This window comes from Hyperoodon ampullatus (genome assembly GCF_949752795.1).
Source record: "Hyperoodon ampullatus genome assembly, chromosome: 13".
NCBI classification, from domain to species: Eukaryota; Metazoa; Chordata; class Mammalia; order Artiodactyla; family Ziphiidae; genus Hyperoodon; species Hyperoodon ampullatus.
Genome location: NC_136926.1, coordinates 65,015,046 through 65,039,117, shown reverse-complemented (window position 1 = coordinate 65,039,117; position 24,072 = coordinate 65,015,046). Strand labels below are relative to the sequence as shown.

The following is a 24,072-nucleotide window of genomic DNA, read 5'->3' as shown; positions in this document are numbered from 1 at the left end:
AGGATATATCACGTATCATTTATCTATTCTCCTCTCAACGGATCAGTAGTTGTTTACAGATGTTTGTTATTATAAATAATGCTGCTACTAAAAATAAATCTTATGTGTTCTGGGCAGGGAGGGCTTCACTGTGGGCTGGATATTCAGGGAGAACTTTCCAGAGGGCAGACTGCACCCTCCCCTGTCCCACTTCCCGCACTCCCACATCACCACCTCTCAGGAGCACCATGGTGAACAGCCCAGGAACCCAGACAGACAAGACCACGATGACCCCCAGATGGAGCACGGAGCTGGCTCCCTACCTGCTGCAGGGGGGCTCGCCCTCGGGAGAAGGAATAGCTGCAGTCCAGCTGCTCATTGCAGTCCGCCGTCCACTGCAGGGGAGAAAGGAGTGGTCAGTGATGGCAGGACACACAGGCTCATCCTCACTCTGCTCTGGCCCCCCAGGCACGGTCCCACCCTGCTGTAGTAGAGCCAGTATGAAATCCTGCTCAGCCATTTTCAAAGAGAAATCTTTCTGTACCAGCAGGTCCCACTTGGCATCTCCCAGTGCCACATGGAGGTGACCCTTTGGCATATGTGTGGGGAAGGCAAACTCATTTCCTGCCACCTAAGCCCACCAAAGTGATGAAGAGCCAGCTACATTCCAAAGCCAACCAGACAACACAGAGGGTAAATATGAGTTTTGAGAAACCAGCACCATGTTTGACCACCTAACCATGCTTCAGCCACACTAGTCCCCTACAGTGTCAAGGGTGGAGCTAGAGGAGAGGCATGTATGTGTGGATTATACCATACACCCAGCCCCAAAGTATGGTGGACCTGTGGACTGACAGGAGATCATGGCATCGGGGAAGAGCCCCAGACTGGCCATCAGAAGCCCAGTCCCACCACTGACCTCAGGGGCCCCATGTGCCCCAAAGTGTGATATGACAACTACCAGTGTAACGGTCCTCAAACCCTGCCACATAGGGGATCTCTGGGTCCTAATCTCCACCCACTGAATCACTTGCTGAGGGCAGCACCTGTCTTCTCCATTTTGACGAGCTTTCCAAGGGATGCACCAGAAGTTTGAGAGCCACTGAAATCCATGTAACCTCCCAGGCTTCACTTTGTCATCTATAAAATGGGGACAGCAGGGCTGGGTGACTCTGCAAGGTTGAAATGAAGGGACTTTGTAAGCTACACCAAATCTATATATAGATATAAAGTAGGAGTAAGAGTACAGCTCTTCCACGGTAATGTGTTATCTATATATATGGTGGTGCTTTTATTATTGTGTTAAGTGTTAGGTAGGCTCTCACGTTGAACATTGATCTTGACCTACACCTGTATGAGTCATAAAAAGCAGAGGAGCCCAGTCTCTCTCTGTCTGACACACTTGGTCAAAACTGTGAGTGAGTGTGGATGGCTCAAAGCCATCACCGTCCTGGATTTGTGAAACCTTGGCTAGACACACCCTCCTGACTGTGGGTCAAGGGCATGACCTTTGTATAGGAAAGACATCTTATTACAATGCCGATGATACAGGCTGGTACAAGTGTACTCTACAGCAGTGCTGGCCAACGAATAGGAATCGCAGACATAATTTTAAATGATCTAGTAGCCAGATTTAAAGAAGAAAAAAGAAAAAGGTAAAATGAAACTTAATAATGCGTTTTATTTATCTCAATATACGTTTATCTCAATAGGTAATTGATATAAAAATGATCAATGAGATATTTTACATACTTCTCTCCATACTAAGGTTTTGAAATCGGCTTAAAGCATGTCAATTTCAAGTGCTCAAGAGCCACATGTGGCTAGCGGCTGCCCTATTGGACAGCACAGCTCAGCTCGAAGGAATTGGCAAAGGCAAGGTACCAGTCCCAAGAGAGTGTGCCCTCAGAGCCACTTCTTGCCCATCCTGGCTCTGTACTGCAGAGGGGCTGAACCCTGCAGACTCAGCTGGCTTCCAGCTGGGTTGGGCCAATGGGAGACAGGAAGAGAGAGAAGCCGTGGTGTTTCTCCCCCATCTCTCTATGTTTCAGGCGGCATTACCAGCAATGACTGGGTCTCCTTCAAGGCTCCAGCCTCACCAGATGGACCCTTTGTGCACGACCCCTAACGCTGGGCTCTGGTAATACCATCTCCTCCCTTTGTGCCTCAGGCCTAGAAGTGGTAATGGCTCTTTGTGGTTGTTTAGTTTCTCAGCTCTTTTATCATGTGGGTAATCAACTCCCTGGGTTAAATTCCCTCTGTCTGGATATTTGTAGTTTCAAAGCATCTCTGCAAAGATATTTATTAAATTATAGGAGAAAAAAAGGGAAAAATGAGAAATCTATCAGACACCACCTTAAACCAAGTGATCAAGGATAATATCACCTGTAATAAAACATATTACCACCGTGGACTTCCCAGCATAATGCCCTGAGAAGAGCCATGTCACTCCTGAGGTGTCCTTGCCAAAAATGCACAATCTCAATATGATCATGAGAGAATATCAGGCAACCCAAACTGATGAACTTTCCAGGAAATAAATGACCAATACTCTTCAAAAGTGCCAAGGTTGTAGGGATAAGAAAAGACCACGGGAGTGTCACAGGTTGGAGGAGAATAAGAAAGCATGACAATTGGATGCAAATTTGAATTTTGGAACAGAAAAACGACATTAGTAGATAAACCGGTGATATTCAAATAAAGTCTCATTGTAGCAACGCTAATTTCTTAGTTCTGATCATTGTACTATGGTTATGTAAGATATTCATATTAGGGGACAGGTACACGGGAACACCCTGTACTATTTTTGCACATCTGCTATGAGTCAAAAGTAACTTCAAAATAAAAAGTAATCCAGGGACTTCCCTGGTGGTCCAGTGGTTAAGACTCCGTGCTTCCACTGAAGGGGGCGCAGGTTAGATCCCTGGTCAGGAAACTAAGATTTCACATGCCACGTGGCGCAGCCAAAAAAAAAAAAAGTAATCCACATACGTATATATGTATTTATATATATATATATATATATATATATATATATATATATATATATATATATATATATATTGTAAACTATTTGAACTACTATAAAAACAGTCCCTCTGCTTTACTGCTTTCTATACTTGAGTGGCTTCTCCTTTCCTGGTTGGAGCCTGGCTGACAGTGGGGAGGCACGCAGTGGCTACCGGCCAGGAGAGAACTAGATCCTGCACTTCTCGTCCCATCCCAGGACAGCCTTGCAGAGAAAGGCCTCCTCCAGTGGGGCAACCCAAACACTTCAACCCCAGCTGCATACTGCTGACTTGACATCTCACAGAGAGGTGACTTGAGGGTGGGCACACCTCCTCCTGGGGTCAGCGTGGTCCCCACGTGGTCCCTGGCAGGGCGGGGATGGGGTGCAACACTGGCTGCTCCTGACAAGCGGGCACAGAGGGGCAGCCGAGGCTTTGTGCACAGCCACGTGCCACCTCAGCCCCCTGGCTAGGCTTTCCCAGAGCGATTCCAAGCTCCGATGAGACTGCTCTGCTTTGTCAAAGCTCATCCTTGACTTTACACTGGCCAACCTTCCTGAGCACCTTTGGTGTGGGACCTGCCACCAGCGTTCCCTTCACAGGAGAGGTGAGATGTGCAGTAACAGTAACGCGGGGAGGGGGAAGGGGAGGCTGAGAAAGGACAGTGTGCTCTCGGAGGGATTCCCTAGGGAAGGAAAGCAGTTGAGCCCGGATCCCTGGAGAAGAGTGAGCCCAAGTGTGGACATGGCAGGGGAACACTGGCCAGCTCAGGGGTAGAGGGTAGCAAGCAGGACTCTCCCGCTAAGCGGTCAGAGACTCTTCCTGGGTGGAAAGATTCCGAAGGCGTCTGTTAGGGGAGGGCGTCATCAGAGCTGTGTTAGAACAGGCTGAACTGGCCCGGAGTGTGGCTGTGGGGAACCCACTGGCTGGGAAGCTAGAGTCCAACATCCAGATTTCCACTGGGAGAGCAGGCAGAGACAGAAATGAAGAAGTGGCTCTGAGAGCATCATACAGTTAAGCAGTGAGCAGAGGGCTGATGTGTTTAGGAAAGCTAGCAAGATAGTAAAGCCCACAGAAACCCACCCCACAGACCCAGCCATGGGCCCCAGGGAAAGCTTTTGGGGGAGGGAGTGTGGTCCAGCTGGGTCCTGCTTTCCTGACCCCTGGGGAGGAATTAAATGTGAGTCACTGCAGTTCTCCCAGGAAGTTGTACCACTGGGCCCGTGTGCCATCCAACCCCCCAGCCACATCCGCTCTCTGCTGCTGCTTGACCCTACAAGCCCCTGGGAGCTCTCCCTTCCCTGTTCAAATCTCCTCCCCCGTGCTGGGATTCTGCTGCCCACGCTGTCTTCTTTCTTCTTAGGCTGCAGCCACCACCACCTCCCTCCCCTTTGCCTTTTCTGAGCCACCACCTAGAAAATTCTCCAGACACAGACCTTCCGGGAACCCGTCCTAATCTGTATGAGATGATTCCAGAACAAGACAAGGGCCCCCTTGGGGAACACTCTCCTCAGCCCTGCCCCTATGCCTGGTTCAGCCAGGGCATTTCTCCTTTGAGGTGAAGGGTTTACAGCTGGGAGCAAGTTCTCTGGGAGGTTAAGGTGGCCCCTCCTGAAAAGGTCGTTGAACACGAAGAGGCAGGAAAAGTGGGAAATCTGTTTGTATGGGAACAACGAACATGGAATTCACAAGAGTGGTTTTGGGTCTTCACCATAACGGCTATAATTTATTTCTTAATTTAAAAAGATGAAACAAAGATGGCACAGGGTTAAGGTTTAATAAATGGGAGTACAGATGTTTAGTCTGTACTCAAAACAGATGCTTATTCTATTGTTCTCTGCTTCTATCGGTACACTTTAAATACTTCATGCTGGGCTTCCCTGGTGGCGCAGTGGTTGAGAGTCCGCCTGCTGATGCAGGGGACACGGGTTCGTGCCCCAGTCTGGGAAGATCCCACATGCCGCAGAGCGGCTAGGCCCGTGAGCCATGGCCGCTGAGCCTGCACGTCCAGAGCCTGTGTTCCGCAATGGGAGAGGCCACAGCAGTGAGAGGCCCACGTACCGCAAAAAACAAACAAACAAAAACAAACACAGGGACTGAGACAACCAGCAAGCCAGCGAGGAAAAAATGACCCTAGAATCTGTCTCCCAGTACCACGGACAACACATTCCAAGTTGGTTAAAATCCAAGATACAAGTTTTAAACTCCATCAAAGTCTAAAATTTTGTGTGACAAAAGAAATCACAAACACAATTAAAGACAAGTGAGAGGCCACTTGCAACATGCGTAACAAAGGACTCATCCCCAGAAAATATAAAGATTTCATTTAATCCAGGCACTATTCTAAGCCTGCTACTTACATTAACATTTACTCCACATAGATCCCAAGGCCCATGTATTACCCCCACTTTGCAAATATGGAATTTGAGGCATAGCATGGTTAAGTAACTGAGCCAGGGTTACACAGCCAAAAACTAGCAGAATGAGTAAAGGGGATAAAGAGGTATTAATTCAAAGAGCCAGTCAAAATGTTGGAAACTCAATGTGATGTATGGTCTTGCATTAGATGTTGAACCAGAAATTTTTTTATTGTAGTAAAATATACATACTTTACCATTTTAAATAATTTTAAGTGTACAGTTCAGTGGCATGAAGTGCATTCACACTGCTGTACGACCATCACCACCATCCAGCACTCCAGCTGAAACTGTCCCCCGCAAACACTAACTCCCCATCCCCGCTCCTCCAAGCCCCTGATAACAACCATTCTGCTTTCATTCTCTGTGAATCTGACTCTTCTACAAGCCTCATAGAAGTGAGATCATACAGTACTTGTCCTTTTGTGTCTGGTTTATTTGTCTTGGCATAAAGTCCTCAAGGTTCATCCATGTTGTAGCACGTGACAGTATTTCCTTTATTTTAAGCCTCAATAATATTCCTCTATGTATGGACCACATTTTGTCCATCCAATCATCCACTGATGGACATTGGGGTTGCTTCCCCCTTTTGGTTGTTGTGAATAATGTTGCTATGAACATGTTGTACAGGTATCAGGTCAAGCCCTTGCTTTCAGTTCTTTTGGGTATATACCCAGAAGTAGAATTGCTGGATCATATGGTAATTCTATGTTTAATTTTTTGACGAACCTAGAATTTTTTTTAAATTTTTGCTATAAAGGATATTATTGAGAAAACTGGTGAAATAAAAGGTCTATAGATTAAATAATAGTACTGTATCAATGTTTATTTCCTATACTGTAATTATAAGAGAATGTTCTTTTTATGGTGGAGTAATATTCCATTGTATATATGTGCCACATCTTCTTTATCCATTCATCTGTCGATAACTGATTCACTTTGTTATAAAGCGGAAACTAACACACCATTGTAAAGTAATTATATTCCAATAAAGATGTTAAAAATAAATAAATAAAATAAAATAAAATAAAATAAAATACCATAAAAAAAAAGAGAGAATGTCCTTGTTCTTAGGAAACACACAGTGAAGTGTTTAGAGATAAAGGGAAAATCTCTCTATATACAGAATCTATTGATCAATTGATCTATTTATCTATCTATCGAGAGACGAGAGAAAGAATATAAATGTGGTAAGATATTAACACTGGAGAATCTGGGGGAAGGATATGCAGGAATTATTTGTCCTATTATTATAATTTTTATGTACATCTGAAATTATTTCAAAGTGAAAAATTATTTAAAAAGCCATCTTATCCACGGCTTCTTTTTTTTTTTGGTACGCGGGCCTCTCACTGTTGTGGCCTCTCCCATTGCGGAGCACAGGCTCCGGACGCGCAGGCTCAGCGGCCATGGCTCACGGGCCCAGCCGCTCCGTGGCATGTGGGATCTTCCCGGAACGGGGCACGAACCCGCGTCCCCTGCATCGGCAGGCGGACTCTCAACCACTGCGCCACCAGGGCAGCCCAGGACAGGCACTTTTGAAATGTGTGGGTGAGGGTGAGGGTGTAATTTTAAATTGGTACCCAAACATGTTGGGAAACTTAGAACATATATTCTCTTGGTTACTCATGTAGGAAAAAAAAGGACACTTTCCTGTCTCTCTCTGTTTCTTCTCTCTCTCTCTCCCATCCATCCATCCATCCATCCGTCCATCCATCCAATTTTCTTTCTAGTTATTGATGGAGGAGGGGTGGGGGAGAACACAACTTTACAAGCATCATGAGGTATTTTCTTCCTGAGTGTCAACTGCCATCTCTCAGATCCTAAAAAATGACTTCACCCACTGAAAAGCAACATTCTTCTCCACTCTCTCAAGTTTTCTCAAGATTTCCAAGATTCTTAACAATTTTCTCTCCCAGAAACATCAAAACACCACCACAGACAGGCAGCCCAGGACATTCTCTGAGGTTTTTTATTTTTATCTTTGGCTTCCATTTAAAATAGTCATCAGATTAAATAAAAACAAGCAAAAGTGCTTTAGCAGAAAGATTTCCTGCAAAGCTGTGTCAACAGAGATTGTATTTTTTTAAAGAAGTGTGTTATAATAACACATCTAACCCTGGCCTTGCTTAGAGTTGCCACAGCTGCCCCCTCCCCTGGAGTCTGGACCCCAGCTGTATTTGGGTTGGGGGGGTAGCTGGTGGGAGCAGCACTGAAACATGTCCCCCTCGGCCACCTGCACACAGGCGGGTCCTGGGACCCTGCCAGGTGTTTGCATTCTCCCAGGGAACCTCAGGGAATGCAGAAAGTTTAAGGAATGCATCTAGATGGTACAAATGTTTTCCACACTCTGTCTCAAGCCAACATCTGTTTAACAGCCCACCCAGATGTGGACATCCAAGCGTGGTTAGGTCCAACCAATCCCAGGAGCAGAAGCTGGGAGTGCAGGGCCCAGATTGAGGGCAACTTCTCCATCTGCTCTACATCCTGAAAGCTCAGCTGTCCCCACAGGGGGCTCAGAGCCGCTGGGAGGGCCCCTCCTTCCAAAATTCTCCCTGATGGCTGCTCTGGGAACAGAAATCCTATCACTCACAAAGCATTCCTCTGGGGTAAAGCTTCACAGCTTCCTGGGACCCTCGTCCTGTAAGATTCCATTTCACCTGAAGGAAATTTTGAGGGATGCCCTGCTGGAGGCCACCAGAGTCCACTCAGTGGGGGAGGCAGGCAGTACATGTCAGGCTAGCCCCACACACCCATCCACAGGGCCCGAGCTGAGGCCAAGCCCTCTCACCTACTCAAGGCCATTGCTCCAGCAAGCGGCCCCTCTGCCCTGGACCGCTCCCATCAACGCACAGCTCATTGTTAATGCTCCCGTTGTGACCTCGCTTCCCCCAGAACCACATGCTTCTCCCTTTTACAGTGAAACTCCTGTAATACAGGGAGGACCTGCACTGTATTATCCTCCCATCTCAAACCCATCTCCTTGACCTTCACCCCCACCACTGGACCGTCGCCCCTCCCATCAGGGTTGCCAACGGCCCCAGTGGCTCCTTTAGGTTATTCTCACTCCTCCTCCCAAATGCCCTGCAGCAGCAGTCAGCCCGCCCCCAACACCCTTGAAACACATCCTCCCCAGGGCTTCCAGCACCCAACTCTCACCTGGATTTCCTCCTGCCTCACTGCCAACCCCTCTTGGTCTCTTTTGCCGGTCCCCCTCACATCCCTGCTTTCTAAATGTAGGCAGACCCCAGGACTCAGCCCTTGTACATCTGGTCTACGTGACCCCACTGCCTCGTTGAAGCATCTCCTCTGCTCTCCCTCTTTCTCTCTCTGCTCCAGCCACACCGGCCTCCCTGCTGCCCCTGGAATAACTCTGCTAGCTCAGGCCTTTGCACGTGCTGTCCCCTCTGCCTGGACTGCCCCTTCCCCAGACCTCTGCAAGTTCACCTCTCCACCTCCTTCGGTGACATCTTCCTTGACATCCCATTTAAAATTGCAAACCCCTCCTGACCCTCATCACTCCCCACTCCATTTTCCTGATTTATTTTTCCCCACAGCAGTTGCCATCCACCACTGGGATAAGTTCCACGAGGGCTGAGCTTTTCACCTCTTTCACTCACTCCCAGGTACCCAGTCCTAGGACAGTGCTAGACACAGAGCAGGTGCTCAATACACACTTGTAGAATGAATACTGAACAGATTACAGGCTCACACTACCTGTGATTTTAGAACTTCAAGGACGCCAAGGAAAGCATCGATTTCTCTCTCAGGGCAGATCTTGCCTTCCCCACCCTCCAATGGGGATAAGGTGTGGACCAGCAAGGCTTCACAATTTCCCAGGTCCACTCCTGGTCCTAAGTTCCAGGAAAGCCACAGGTTCATTCTGGTTTTCTAAAAAGCTGGAGGGTCTGGATCTTCTGCCCACCTAGAGTGTGAACCAGCCAGCTGTACTGGGCTTTTCTCCAAAGCAGGGCACCCATGTCAACTTCTCTACTTGACAGAGGAGCCCCAGGCTTGAGGGGGACAAGTACAAGAGGTGGACACTGGGCCCCAGACCCTGAGCAGAAGAGACCCCACCCCACCCCAAGCCTCTGGGTGCAGACAACATTCTGCTCCTCTGTAGTTTGGGAGCCTCTTATCACCTTTGACCTTCCAACATTCCTGAGGCAGCGGGATCATCCCCACTCACCAGATAAGAAAGCCAAGCCTCAGAGAAGTTGAGGGGTTTGCCTGAGGTCACACAGGCAGCTAGCAGCAAATTTGGAACCAACTCTTGAACAAATATCTACTGAGAATTTAACATGTTCAGCAAAGATGCATGTGACATGGTCACTTCCCTTAATGGTTCACATTCTACTCAAGACAACTCAAAACTTCCAAATCTCGACCCACAGTCTTTCAGCTTCTACCCAGGATCAGGGCTGCCACAGATTGACCAGGAGCAGGGAGGCCAACCTGAGAGTCTGGTCTGAAGGCTTCATGTGTGTCACGAGGTCTGGCACACAGGGCCCTGGATGACTGTCTGAGAGACTCGACTCTTTGGCGCCAACAACTGCCTGTATTCGACATCAGAGGAAATATTCACAAGTGACAGACTTTTGATTGTGTGCCCTTTGGATAAGCTACAATCGCCAGATCTCTTTTAGAACATGAGCTTGTGAAGGACAGGGAACAGTGCCTAGCACACAGCAGGGGCTCAGTAAACGAGTGTTCCATGAACTGTGAGTCTGGCTGGGCCGCAGCTGCCCAGTGGGGTAGGATGGGGTAGAGGTGGGTCAGAGGGGCTGGGAGCACACAGCCAGGGGCTTCCTGCCTGGATCCCACGCTCTGCTGGGTGGGGCCATCCACACCTTGGCAACCTAGGGCCAGGCGATCAGATGCTGCCTGGAATTAGGGTCCCTTACCCTTATTACCCCACTTCGAGCTTACGAGGCCCCGTACGTGCCCAGGCCCTGCCCCCTCCTGGGCAGTGCTCACCTGGGAGATGTGGGACTGCGTCTTCTCACTCTCGCCGTCCCCCTCCGTCTTGTCGGCCAGCAGCCCCTGCACCTGGTACTCAAGCACGTAGCTGTCGATGAACCGCTCAAGCTCCTCGATCTCCTGGGAGCGGCTGCTCCCGGCCTCGGAGGAGGCCGATGCTGCTGAGGAGTTCTCCATCCCTCCCGCTCAGGGGCCTGGGCTGCGGGATACAGAGAACAGATGGGCTCTGTGAGACACAGCTGAGGCAGAGATGATGACCCCACTTGAGAAATCCTCCCCCGCCTGGAAGCATTCCCTCATCCAGCCTGCTGTCTTGGTCTCCCAACATCCTGAGAAGTCAGTGGGGTGCCAGCTCGCCTTTAGTGTGAAGAGGATGCTGTGATTCCTCCTGCGTGGGGAAGGAGACTCAGTCCCAGAGAAGGCAGGTAATTTGCCTAATTGGCCAACACAGTAACTCATGCGATGTTGAGCGTTAGTCCGTACCCGGACCTTACCACCCAGGAAAAAGCAGAATATGGACCCAGTCTACAAGTTCAACCCTACTTCTCAACTTAGAGTTAAAAAAAATCCACCACAAAGCAGAATAAAACAGACCACAGGCTTCTACGTCTCTGACCCCAGCATTGAGATGTACAGGGGTCCCCAGACACAAACCCTCTAAGGGGCCTGGGCCTCTAAGAAATACCTCCTTCTAAAGAGACGTTTTCTCTTTGGACACCAGGCTATCCCTAAATTAGGTGAAGACTGTAGGCCTTAACATGATCTTGCAGCCCTGTTAATGGTGCATCTACTGGGACACACGCTACACTCAGTCTGTAAGGACGTGACTGGCTTTTAATGATACAATGTGAAAGGCAAGGTGGGTTGCCTGGGAGGGTGTGGCCCAGCTATGGTCCTCTGTAGGAGAATGACTCCCTCTTCAGCCCTCAGGCCCTCTCCCTGGGGGGCCTGGCATAATGTGACCATCGTTCCAGGGATAGCTGTTAAAGTCCACCAATAGAACTGCTGTCCCTCCCCAACTAGACCGGGTTAACCCAGCCGCTGCAGGGGCCCAGGCCTGCAGGGACACCTCCACTGTCCACACTTGCTCCCAAAGCTCCCTCCCTATCCACCTGGAAGTTGGGAAGGCTAGAACCAATCTCACCACTAGGTCCCTTCCCACCAGGGACCCTCCCCCTTCCTCTGGACAGGCTCTAGGCCTGATGGGAAAGGGCTTCAAAGCTTGTCTGGTATCCCTTCCATTGTCTGGAAATCAGTGCTCTCCACAGGGAAGCCCGTTCAGCAGAGGAAGCAGAGGCTGCACATGGCTTCACCATCAGAACTAGCAGAACAGTCTTCTACCCAACCACCACCATTAGATACACAAAGACCCAAGTAACATATGCACGGGGCTCTGGGACCACGGAGGGCTGAGGGCACCTAGAACAGTACTGTGGATAATAAAGGCAACATCCCAGTATTTTCAAAGGAACACTTGCATTTCAAAACCTTGGATTACTGAGAGCTTTTTTAGGACACAGTTATTCACCGATAATTAAGGGCTTGTTGCCTTTTTAACGGTAATGAAACCAAAACAGCACAAGGAATGGCCTGTTGGGTTCCAGAAATGCTGCTGAGACTGTGAATGCTGATGCCCTCACACCCTCGCCAGGCTCCCCAGAGTCTGTGTGGACCATGGGGAGGAAGAACTCCCTGGGGAGACACACATTCTCCAGCTGGTTTCCTGACTCAGGTTTTGGCTTTCGGCTGCTGCATGAGGCCCAGTCTCCCTTGGACCCCAGGCCAGCTGTAGCGGGTGTGCGCTGGGCTCCTGAGCTCAGTGGCCTTAGGGCTCATGGATTTGTCCACCTGCCCCAGAGGGAGGAGTCTGAGGTTTCAGGGTTGGGTGAGGGAACCCAGGTGTGGAGGCCAGGGTGGCAGTGAGTGTGCAGGTAATTTGCTCAGACTGAAATAAGCATGCCTAGTGGTGCAGGGCCACAGGAGGGGGTAGGGGTGTCCAACGTCCCTTCCTGCACCTGTCATTCAAGGCCTACAGTGGCCTTACATCCCTCCCACCACCAACATCCACCTGCTCCAATGGCTGCCTGTGCTTCCCTCCAGCCCCCTGGCCACTCTGTTCCTTGTCCCAGGTACAAGCCGTGTGTGGTAGGTAGACCCCCTAAGAGGGTCCTGAGTGTACACCTTTCCCCCAGCTGCTCAATCAAACATTAATCTAGGAACTCCTGGGAAGGGATTTTGCAAATATAATTAAACTCCAAATCAGCAGACTTGAGAGGAAGGGTATTCAGGTGGGCCTGATCCAATCACACGAGCCCCCTAAATCCGGGGCTGGCGGTAGAGACAGTGTTGCTGGCCTGAAGAAGGAGGGGCGTGGGCAAGGATCCTGGGCAGCCTCTAGAGGTTGAGAGCAATGCCCGGTCAACGACACACAAGGGAAAGGTACTTCCGTCCTACAACTGCAGGAAGTAAATTCTCCAACAGCCAATGAGCTTGGGGTCAGGTTTCATCCCCCAGAGCCTCCGGACCAGAACTCAGTCTGGCCGACACCTTGATTTCAGCCTCCTGCTATACCAGGCAGGACTTCTGACTTCCAGAACTGTGAGATGATAAACGGGCATCGTTTAAAGCCACTAAGTTTGTAGTAATTTGTTACATGGCAATAAACCACTAACACATGATGCTTTTACTGCCTCTGTGCTTTTGCTCACACTATGTCCCTCACCCCTTCCCTCCACCTGCCAAATCTCGGGGTCCTAACACTCACAGAGTGCTAGAACCTTAGAGCCAACAGGCAATTAGCCCAATGGGCAATTAGCTTTAATAGTGGCCAGTGGGCAAAGGATGCACCCAGCCTCGGCCTAGGGGCATGGATACGGCAACCCCTAATATCAGGAAAGGCTAATGTGTACTGCGCCTGTATCATGGGCCAGGCACTCTCCTCAGCACTCCATATGCCTTCGTCCACTTACCCCTCACCATAACTCTATGTAATCGATATAATTATACACTTTAGAAGAGAAAACTGAGGCTCAGAGAGGTTAAGTAACTTGCCCAAGTTCTCACAGCAGAGCTCCAGGTCCAGTGACTCCCCATTGCCTCTTCATCCCACCTCCTGGCAGCCTGCTCAGGCCCTCAGGACATCTCCCACTTCGCCTTTCCCCAATGCCCTTTGAAAGCCCAGGGAATCCCTCAAGTGCTGTGTGTGTGTGTGTGTGTGTGTGTGTGTGTGTGTGTGAGTACGTGTGCGTGTCTTAACCCCCACTGGGCTGCAGGCTCTAGAGACCTGGCCCCCGTGCCTAGCTCAGTGCAGGATCCTGGGCAGATGGACGGCCTCAGGGGGATGGGATGATAAGGCCAGTGTCCAGAGAGGGCTGAAAAGGAGCCGCCTGCAGAAAAAAGCCAGTATCTAAGGCCGCGCCTATTATTCCTCGAAGACTTAAGATCTTATCACAGGCTTCTGGCACACGTCACAGGTACAGGCAGAGGGCTGGCTTCTGTAGGAACTAGACAAGAGCGTTTCCACGAGGCTCGGCCTACAGCAGCAGTCTCTGTCCTGCTCTGCTGGGCGCTCCCAGGCTCTTGCGGGTCTGTCATGGGGCCACACCACCGTCCTGTCAGGGAGCCCGGGGGCAGAACTCACCCCTCACTGGCTCACTGAGGAAAGAGACAGGCACTGAGACACACTGCCACCCTGGAGGATTTTGGTGCCCAGAGGGAAAAGGAGCATGCCCCACACTGGTCACTTGCCGTGGAGGCCCCCTCCCACTCCAGTCACTGCTGCCCAGTCCGATTCAACATGTAGCCTGACAGCACCTCCCCACAGCTGCCCTGAGTGCCTTGGGCCCAGGGCTCCTCTGACACACACCAGCAGTACCTGCACCTGGAACCTGCATCCTAGAAGTGGGAGGAGCTAACAGCCCCTGGGGCAGCCCTGGACGGGGACAAACACTCTCTCATGGTCCTCCAGGGGGTCCCAGGGGATCGGGCCCGGCTGCCCACAGTGGTGACCAGATCCATAATGCCCCTTTGCCAGCTCTCCCTCCTTCCGTATTATTCTCCGCAGGGACTCCTGTTCTTGGGGTACTTCTGGGAACTCTGCTTTCGGAGGGGGAACCGGGCTAACATATCACTTAGGCTCATTTCTACATTCTAGAATGAGCCCCAACCAGGGTTCAGGTCCCTCCTTCAGTAGAAAAGACCCAAGCTTTATCTCTTTAGCAGAGAAGAGGGAGGAGGGAGAGAGAGGGAGTGCAGCTACATTATCCATCTCCTTGGCTATCAGCCAGGCACTCAATCCCCCAGTTTCTATAGGGGTAAAATACATATAACACAAAACGTACCATTGTAACCATTTTCAAGTGTACAACCCAGTAGCATTAAGTACATTCACACTGTTGTGTGAGCATCATCGCTATCTATTTCCAGAACGTTTCCAACATTCCAAACAGAAACCCTGCGCCCAGCAAACAACTCCCCATCCCCCATCGCAGCCCCTGGCAACCACTCTACTTTCTATCTCTTCTGAATTTGGCTCTTCAACGTACCTCATTTTGGTGGCATCATACAATATCTACCCTTTTGTGACTGGCTTATTTCACTCATAATGTTTTCAAGATTCATGCATGTTGTAGAATGTGTCACAATTTCACACCGTTTTACGGCTGAATAATACACTGTGTTACAATAATACACTGTATGTATGACCTACATTTTGTTTATCCATTCATCCATCAGTGGACATTCGGGTTGTTCCCACCTTTGGCTATTAATGCTGCTATGAACATGGGTGTACAAGTATCTGTTTGAGTCCCTGTTTGCAATTCTTTGGGGTATAAGCTTAGAAGTTCCACCGCATTTTTTTTTTTTTTTTTTTTTTTTTGCGGTACGCGGGCCTCACTGTTGTGGCCTCTCCCGTTGTGGAGCACAGGCTCCGGACGCGCAGGCTCAGCGGCCATGGCTCACGGGCCCAGCCGCTCCGCAGCATGTGGGATCTTCCCGGACCAGGGCACGAACCCGTGTCCCCTGCATTGGCAGACGGACTCTCAACCACTAAGCCACCAGGGGAGCCCTCCACCGCATTTTTAAGGTAAAAAGAGTGAGGAGGCACAGAGTAAACTTTCAGGCTGGTGGAGACACAGGGAGATAAAGGGATGCTTTCCTCCAGGGCTTGTTCTGCTCCCTTCCTGCCTGTGCTTTGGGGTGTCCTCCTGGCTCCGTTTCTCATTCACAGGAAGATCAGGATGGGATGGGAAACCCCCAAACAGCTGGGCTGCTGGCTAAGCTGAGAGCCAGCAAGAGGAGCTTATGTTTTAATGATCAGTGAAAGCGACAAGGGGGACGGGACCAGAGGAGGAAGAAAGAGAGGAGAGGGTGGAAGAGGAGAAGAGACACCTCCCCCGGCTGCAGCCATCCAGGATGCAGTATGCAGAGCTGAGTCCGGATCCCAGGAACACGCCCTGCAGCCTTCCTGGCTCCCCTCCTCGCCCCGCCCTGCCCCCATTCCCTGCCAGGTGATGGATGCCTGGAACAAAAGGGCAGACAGCAGGAGTGGGAAAAGTGCTGAGGCCGCACTTCGCTGTAAAGGGCAGGCAGCCCAGAGCCTGCAGGCGGGAGGGCGGGGCCCGGGTGGGCACAGCTGAAGGAGGGGCACGGAGGGGCTGAGGCTGCAGAGCGGTGCGGCTTCCTTGGGAAACCAGCACTCAGCAAAGGTGCTTCAGCTGACACGGCGGGCTCTGCCCGAGGTCAGGAATCTCGCTCCCCCCATCCTCTGGGCCTGCCCGCCTTTCATCCTTCGTGGGGCTCACAGCGCTACATCCGGGGCCAGAGGTCTGGAGGAAAAGGTAGGGCCCAGAGACAAGAAGCTGGAACTGTCCCAGCCCTCTCAGCATCCTTTCCCACCTGCCCAGTGACAAAAGGCATTAGCAGCTGTAAATTTAGCCAATCCCTTTAAGAACAGCCTGGCGTTAGAGGCATCACCTCCTCCCCCAATCCGCAGGACCAATTCCATGACCTGCCAACCAGATGAGACTCTTCTGTTTCGCTGCCTGCTAGCTCTTCCCTGGGGAATCCATCATTCCGGGCCCTGAAAGGGCAGCCCCGCGCCCCTCACCCTTCCTCGGACCCTTTCCCCTCAGGCCCTCAGCACACAGCTCAGCTGGGACCACAGAGAGGAAGCCCAGGGCTCATTTTTCGGCTTTCTGTAAGGGGTCCGGCCACCTGGCCCGCAGGCCGGCTGCAGGGAGCTGTGCAGTGCAGTAGGGGGCTTGCTCTGGGCTCCTGAGCTCAGTGGCCTGGGGACTCATGGGTCTGTCCATCCAGCCCAGCAGGACAGCAACTCCGCAGATGGATACAGGCACATCTGAGCTGTACGTGGGCGGCAGGGCCCCGCCAGTCAGCGCCGCTCCTCTGGTGCTGCATCGCATCCACCCACCACGTCTCCACCAGCACAGCCTCGCTCCCCCAGCCCGGACCCCCTCCAGCAGTCGCTCCTGGTGACCCTGCTACACACAAGGCCCGCCCTTCTCCACTTCCCTCCCCAACACAGTGCTGGCAACTGCCACCTACACCCAGAGCCTGCAGGAGGGCTCTCTCCTTTGTGTCAGGCAGCCCCCAGGGCAGGGCAGGGCCGGGCCAGGCCTCCCGCTTCCAGTGTGGGAGGAGAGAGGCCAGGTGCCAGGGGAGGAGGACACCCACAGCCCTCCCTGAGGAAGCCATGGGAACCCCCTTCACAACGTCCTGCAGCAAACCTACCCCTCTGAGTCTGGCCCATGCCTCACCTCCTGCATAAACAGGACTCAGGCAGAATGCCTTTCCCCCCAGCCTGCAGCCCTCAGGCTCGGCCACTCATGTCAGTGCTGGCCTGGGGACTCTGGGCCACGCTGGTGCTCACCAAAAAAAAGCAGGGGGATTCAGGGAAGGCTTCTGTGTACAGGAGCCTCAGGCCCCCAACCACCAGAAGTAGAAAAGTTTAGAAACACTCAGAGCTGGAGGCGACCTCACAAATTAGCATCGTTTACCGTCTCGGGAGTCAGGACACCAGGCATCCTCTACATGTCTGATACTGGTGTAACCCTTGTTACTCAAACATCAGATGAGGGTTAGCTAGGGCGGTGCTTTTCAAACTGCAGGTCTCGGCGCTTTAGCGGCTGCAAAATAAACTTAGTGTAAGGCAAACTCATGATCTCAGCATGAAAACTATACAACAAAGTTGAAAAGTCCAGTGAGTAACACACATTGTAAGTGAAACTATTGTTTCATGGAACTTTTGTCTCATCTAAATACACCATGGGGGCTTCCCTGGTGGTGCAGTGGTTGAGCGTCTGCCTGCTGATGCAGGGGACGCGGGTTCGTGCCCCGGTCCGGGAAGATCCCACATGCCGCGGAGGGGCTGGGCCAGTGAGCCATGGCCGCTGAGCCTGCGCGTCCGGAGCCTGTGCTCCGCAACGGGAGAGGCCACAACAGTGAGAGGCCCGCGTACCGCAAAAAATAAAAAAATAAAAAATAAAAATAAATAAATAAATAAACACACCGTGGAAATGTATTTCTTTCTGTGAGGCGTGGTCAAAAGAGTTTATGAAAAGTGGGCCAGAGCAGTGCTTCCCCAGCTTTCCTGTGTGCGGCGATCACAGGCAATCTTGTTAAAATGCAGATTCGGATTCAGTGGATCCCAGGTGGGGCCTGAGAGGCTGCACTTCTAACAAGCTGCCAGCTAGCTGGTGGTGTTGCCGCTGGTCAGAGGACCCGGCTTAGAACAGCCAAGATCTAGAAAACCTGTCACATCCCTTCTATCCATTATTCAGCTCTTCCACCCTGGTGGGAAAACGGCTGGATTCTCCATCCTGATCCTCTGGCCTGCTGGCCAGCTCCCTGGGAGAGGGGCAGTTTCTCTCATGGCCCACTTAGGGCCAGGCAGGACCTTGACAGGCTGAACTGATATTTATTTGTGGACCCTGGGATCACTGACCTCCACCCCAGGCTCTCGGCACCAGGAACACATAACAGTAATTGCTTAGAGTCCCACAGGGCCGAGCTGCGGGTCCAGACATACCCAAATGCTCTCAACAAGTTGGAGGGGCTTCTGAGATCTAAGCCTCGTGACCTCAGTGGATCTTAGAGAATCCAGCCCCTTTACTGAGCAGATGAGGACACTGGAGCCCAGAGAAGGGGAGGGTCTGCTGGGAGCCACTCGGATGCCTATGGATAGAGCCCACCTGTAATGCAGGTCCCCAAGCCCCTGAGAGTCTGCCATCCCCAGAGACCCCCTGCTGAGCTGAGTCACCTCTCCCCCTCCCCCAGTGACTGCCAACGTCTCTGGACCCCAAGTGCAGTTCTGGGCTACAGTCATTAACATGAGACAGTTATTCCTAAATAACACACAGCCCCCAAATCATTGCATCATTTTCACACCCTATTGAACCCTCACTCCATGCAGGGCATGCAGGGCCCTGGGCCAAGCCCTGTGGATCTTTCAGAGTTTCCATGGAGAGACCAATGGGCCCAGGCCCTGCCGCTCTCTCCCCAGAGCAGCCTCTAGGAGTAACTGAGGAGCTGGACTGGTTTTCACAGTGACGGCTCAGGCCACTTGAGCCAAGGAGACGGGAGAGACGCTGGGAACCCTACTCTCCTCAGCATGCCCACTGTGGTAGCACCTGGAGAGGCACCTGAGAAGGGGGGCGCGGGGAGAGGGAGCGGTGCACCCATAGCAGTCCATGCACAGGACACACCCCATCAGATTCCAGTCTCCCGACTGGGACTTCCTCTGGAGAAAACATCCTGAAACAGTCACTCCCCCGACCCTGCAGAGGCCTCCGCACCAGCAGACGAGCCCGGACCAATGGGCACAAGGGCATCCAGGGTGGGCTCTTGAGGTCCAGCCCCTGCATTATCCCTGGACCGTCCTGCCGTCCATATCTGCCCTCCCCTCCAGCCCCCGGGGTCAACAGGAGCCTCCACCGGGCTCCAGGTCTAGACCCCCCAGCCGCTCCCTTGGCTGAGCACAGGCTGCTTCCTGACACCTTCACACCCCACCTTGCGCTGTCACCCAACTCTTATCCTGCTCTTGAATTTTTTATGGGTTTTTATCTTGTCTTGACAAGACTTCATGGTCTTTGGGGGCCCCGCTTCATCCGATACCTCTCACCGTCCCGAGCCCTGACGGCAGACGGGCCTCCAGCTCCCCAGAACCCTCCCACCCAGGCCAGCATGCTCCTTCCCCGGGAGTGGGCCTCCCAGCTCCTCTGCCCACTGCTGCTGGGCCCAGGCTCCCCGCCAGCCCCTTCCCAGCTCTTAGAACATTACAGCCAAGGGTGCTGGGGGTGGACCTGTCCCATCCCCCGGTTCACCAGCCTCCAGGGTCACCTGGTCCCAGAACCAAGACTCCAACTTCTTCCCACCTCAGGGTCACTGGCTGGCCAGCCCCATCCTTGGCTGGAGTCAGGCCGCTTCCTCCCTGCCTCCTACTCCTAAGATAGGGAAACATGATGATTCTGGGTTCCAATGCTGGCTAAACCAAGCTCTGTAACCTTGGGCAGCCCGTTTCCTCATCTTTAAAGTAGTCTGATGATAAAAGTACCATCTCATAAAATGTTGGGAGGATTAAGTGAAAACGCATGAGAAGTGGAGCGCGTGGGCCCCGCCATCAGCCTTGAAAAGCTTCTGAGTTGACGGACAAAGAGTGGAACCTCACTCGGAGAATGCCAGGAACAGAGCCCAGAGGTGTCCTGCTCTGAACCCGGTGAGGCACCTGGGAGAGCACCTCAGGTGAAGGCCACAAAGCTCCTCCAAGCCCGGTGGCCCAGCACCCAGGCCTTCCTTCTCAGGTGACACTCTCCCTCCAGTGTCTCTCTCGGGGTAACCAGGGTCCCCAGTCATCTTGATCCCTCCTGGCAACAGCTTCCTGAACCAACCCAGCTGGAGCAGTGACAGTACCAAGTGGTTTCAGAGACACTGGCGGGGGTCTCGGAAGCCTGTCCCTTGGGGGGCTGTGACCCTGCGGGCCTGTCTCACGGCTGGGAAGACAGAGCTGGCTCCGAGAACAGCATCCCTTCCCTCTCCCCTCCTCATCCTCCAGGACCCCTCGATCAAGCCCACCTCTGGACGCCACCCTGACTACCCCAGCTCATAGTGACCCTGTCCCTCAGAACAGCCACAGAAGCTGCTCACTGGGCCCTTCAGCCTCTGTCCCCTGCCACCTTGGATGACCAACTCTTCCCGCACAGGAGCATAACCACAAAGCAGAGACTGCAAATGCTCATTAGGGGCCATGTCAGGACCACAGTGTATTTCGTTTGGTCTGTCCTGTATTTTAAATATTCAAGCCAATTTATTTTATTTTATTTTATTTTATTTTATTTTATTTATTTATTTTTTTGCGGTACGCGGGCCTCTCACCGTTGTGGCCTCTCCCGCTGCGGAGCACAGGCCCCGGACGCGCAGGCTCAGCGGTCATGGCTCACGGGCCCAGCCGCTCTGCGGCATGTGGGATCCTCCCGGACCGGGGCCCGAACCCGCGTCCCCTGCATTGGCAGGCAGACTCCCAACCACTGCGCCACCAGGGAAGCCCTCGAGCCAATTTCATTAACCAAAAGATTTCACGTAAAAATCCACATTTCTGATTTTCTTGAAAGACTGTGAGATCCAGCAATATTGGCCTGCCTCCCAACATTACAAGCGTCAGCTAGAGCTAAGCAGGGCCGAGCCCTTCAGACAGGGCACATGATCACCAGTTCTCCACAGACCCCGATGCTCCCTAATGTCTCCCCACGGCCTACAGCCATCACTCTCACGCGGCTGCACGCACTCACATGTTACCTGCCTGGGCCTCACAGACATCCGCGTTTGAGACCCCCCACTACAAGAAAGAAACTGTAGGTGGTCTATGACCACAAAAATGAGGAGTGTCCCTAAGAACTTGGAAATCAAGAACAAGGACTGTCCCCTGGGAGTTACAATGTGAAATCAGTACATGACAGTCCAAAATAGAAATATGCAAAGTCACTGCAAAGAGGGAGGTTTCCGGACCAGCAGGACACTACCCTAACCTGGTTGAAGACAGGCCACAGAGCTATTATAGGGAGATTGTGTCACTCTGCAGGGATTGGGCTGCACTGGAAACAAAGAAAATTGTCAACCACAGAAGGCAGTGTACCCCCAAACTCTGTCCAGGGAAAGGGGTGCCCCTCCTGGGTGTCTTGAGGGAAGTCCAGGTAAAAGGACAGGGCTGTCCCACTGCTCCCTGTGATGCCTCCACCATACTCCAGCTCAGCCTTGAAGTGGTCTGAGAGGCTGCCTCCTTCCTCAGCTAAACTACAAGCTCTTAGAGGCTGAGGACGTGTCTGCTCCTCCCCTTGTGCCCTGGGAGCCAGACCTGAGCCCACTGTAGGCTTTCAGTTAATCATTGAGTATTTGATGCTGGATTCTCAGAAATTAGAAAATGGACAGCAGGTATCTGATGCTCCGTCCCTTTGGTATTAACACACAGGCAGCTGCTGGCTGCTGGTAGGCAGAGACGGGTGGCACGTTAGCAGTGGAATCAGCTAGTACAGTAGGCTGGGGATGGACCCCTGTTTGGCTGAGTAGCCTGCATGTATCACACACAATGCTTGAGGCCCACTGGACAGCAACCACAGGAATTTCGAACTTGATCCAGTGCCCAGGCTCTTATCACTCTCCCTGCATTCCTCCAGGAACCACAGGCAGAACTGAACAGCAAGTGCCCAGGAGTGTAAAACCACAGAAAATGGAAGACCAGACCCCTGATTCCTGGAGTGGCCTCCAGGTCTGGAGCCAGCACACCCATGCTGCCCCTGCCTTTGTTTGGAGGACGCCAAGAGGGCTGCTCCTGCTCAGGGCCAGCTGCCTTTGACCTTTACTGAAGCAGGAAGGCAAACCATCAATACTGTATTCCCCATAGATTGCTGGTTTCCAAACTACTTTCCTCTAATACCATACTTATTTTTCAAATTAAATTATACATGGCTGCCCAGCTGCCCTGATATAGAAAAGATAACAGCCAGCATTTATTGAGCATTTACTATGTGCCAAACCCTGTGTTAAATGCTTGTCATATATTACTTTAATCCTCAAGACAATCCTATAATGTAGGCACCTTTTTGTCCCCACTTTACAAATTAGGAAACCATGGCAGAGAGGAATTGCCCAAGGTCATCTGGTAAGAGGCTGGCTGAGTCAGGACTTGAACCCAAACAGAGGGGCTCCAAGATACGGTTACTCTGATTAAACAGAAGCCAGGAGCCCAGAACTCCACCCACTCAACGTTCCCATCCTTGCCCAACATCCCCCATGAGCTGCTGTTCCCCATGGTCACTGCTGAAGTGGGCCCTGCACTGCTCCAGGTCAAGGCTTTGTGCCTTTCACAGGATAAGACAGTAAGCTACCAGCAGATATGAACTACTGAATCAGATCTGAAATTATCTGTCCAGGCTTGGGAGGGGGCTCTGGGCCTCTTGCCCTGGGGTCTGCACAGCCCAGCACCATCCTGCCAGTCGCTTCTCAATCACCCTGTGTATGAGGGAGACAGGTATGCGTCACCACTTCCCTCTTACACATGGGGACCCTGGAGCAATGTGCCTGTGCCTTAGTGACAGGAAGGACTGCAACCCAGGCTTCCTGACTCCAGCCCCGGGTGTCTCCACAGGACCAGCAGCAGCTCAGAGTCCCACTGCTTTGTGGCACGAGCCAATAAATCACTGACTGTTCCCACCAGCTTGTGCTGTGATAGGGCAGAAGCTCTGAGGGATGAAGAGGAAAGGGACTGGATGGAAGGGATGAAAGTCCTACGTGCTACGGGGATGGAAGGGATGAAAGTCCTACGTGCTACAGGGACTTCTTCTGGAGAGAGGGGGTGGGAAAGCCAAGCTCTGCAGACCACCGACATCTGCTGGCTACGGCTGTTACCTTGTAGAACACGGAACCCAACTACTGAGATCTCGGCAATGACAGCCACACCAGAGATGAGGGCTGCTGGCCATGGCCATGTTGAAGGCTCAGGTACAGTAGTTTTCCTGGGGTTGGTTTCCCCCAAGTGTTTCTCTCTGGGACATGTTGAGGTCACATAATTAGGGAAATAGGCAGCCAGAAAATCTGACCTCCAGGTCACCCCCGTTGGAACCCACTAGAGTGTGTGTTCCTGTGGACGTGATCATTTTGTCTCTCCCATCAATATACTTCCAGGGCCCTGCACAAAGTAGGATTCCACAGAAGATGGATAGAAGGACTGGGGGCTCTCAGTGAGAGGGCCGCTGTGACCTAGGAGTTCTCCCCGGGGGCTAGAGTGGGGCAGCTACAGCAAGGACTCCCAGACGCAGCCAGATGCCTTGCAGAGAAAAGAGAGAACCCACCTGGTGGCAGATCCCAGATGACTGTTCATATTAGGCCATCACAGTCATTGGGCTCTATTTCCCATTAGCCCTGCAGTTAATTTCCCTCACTAGAGTGTGGTAGCAGCAGATCACCTCTTTACGGGCACGCAGCAGGAGCAGTCTGTAGCCAGTTACAGCCACAGGGAGCAGGCTGAGTGGTTAACTGGCAGATAATTAACTGAGAAATTCCCTACAGCCCTCTGCAAACTCTGCTGAGATGGGAGAAGGGGAATCTACAAAGCCAGAAAAGGGCCTCCATTCTCTCAACAGTCAATGGATTTCACTCCAGAATCCTGGGAGCTTAGAAGT

The 24,072-nt window shown here is 52.0% G+C and overlaps 1 protein-coding gene across 5 annotated transcripts in view; it reads right to left on the bottom strand.

The window, feature by feature from the left end:
• The window catches only part of CTIF (cap binding complex dependent translation initiation factor), a gene marked incomplete at both ends in the record, with an annotated part of 231,005 nt that extends 220,444 nt beyond the window's left edge, over positions 1-10,561 (bottom strand). For 3 of the 5 annotated variants that reach the window (XM_079718263.1, XM_079718266.1, XM_079718267.1), the window contains 2 exons: positions 303-374; positions 10,382-10,561. In XM_079718263.1, coding sequence (XP_079574389.1) covers positions 303-374; positions 10,382-10,561 — 252 coding nt within the window. Of the gene's footprint in view, positions 1-302; positions 375-10,333 lie in introns of all 5 variants that reach the window. The other 2 variants (XM_079718264.1, XM_079718265.1) reach the window with 2 other exon arrangements.
• Positions 10,562-24,072: the final 13,511 nt, after the last annotated feature.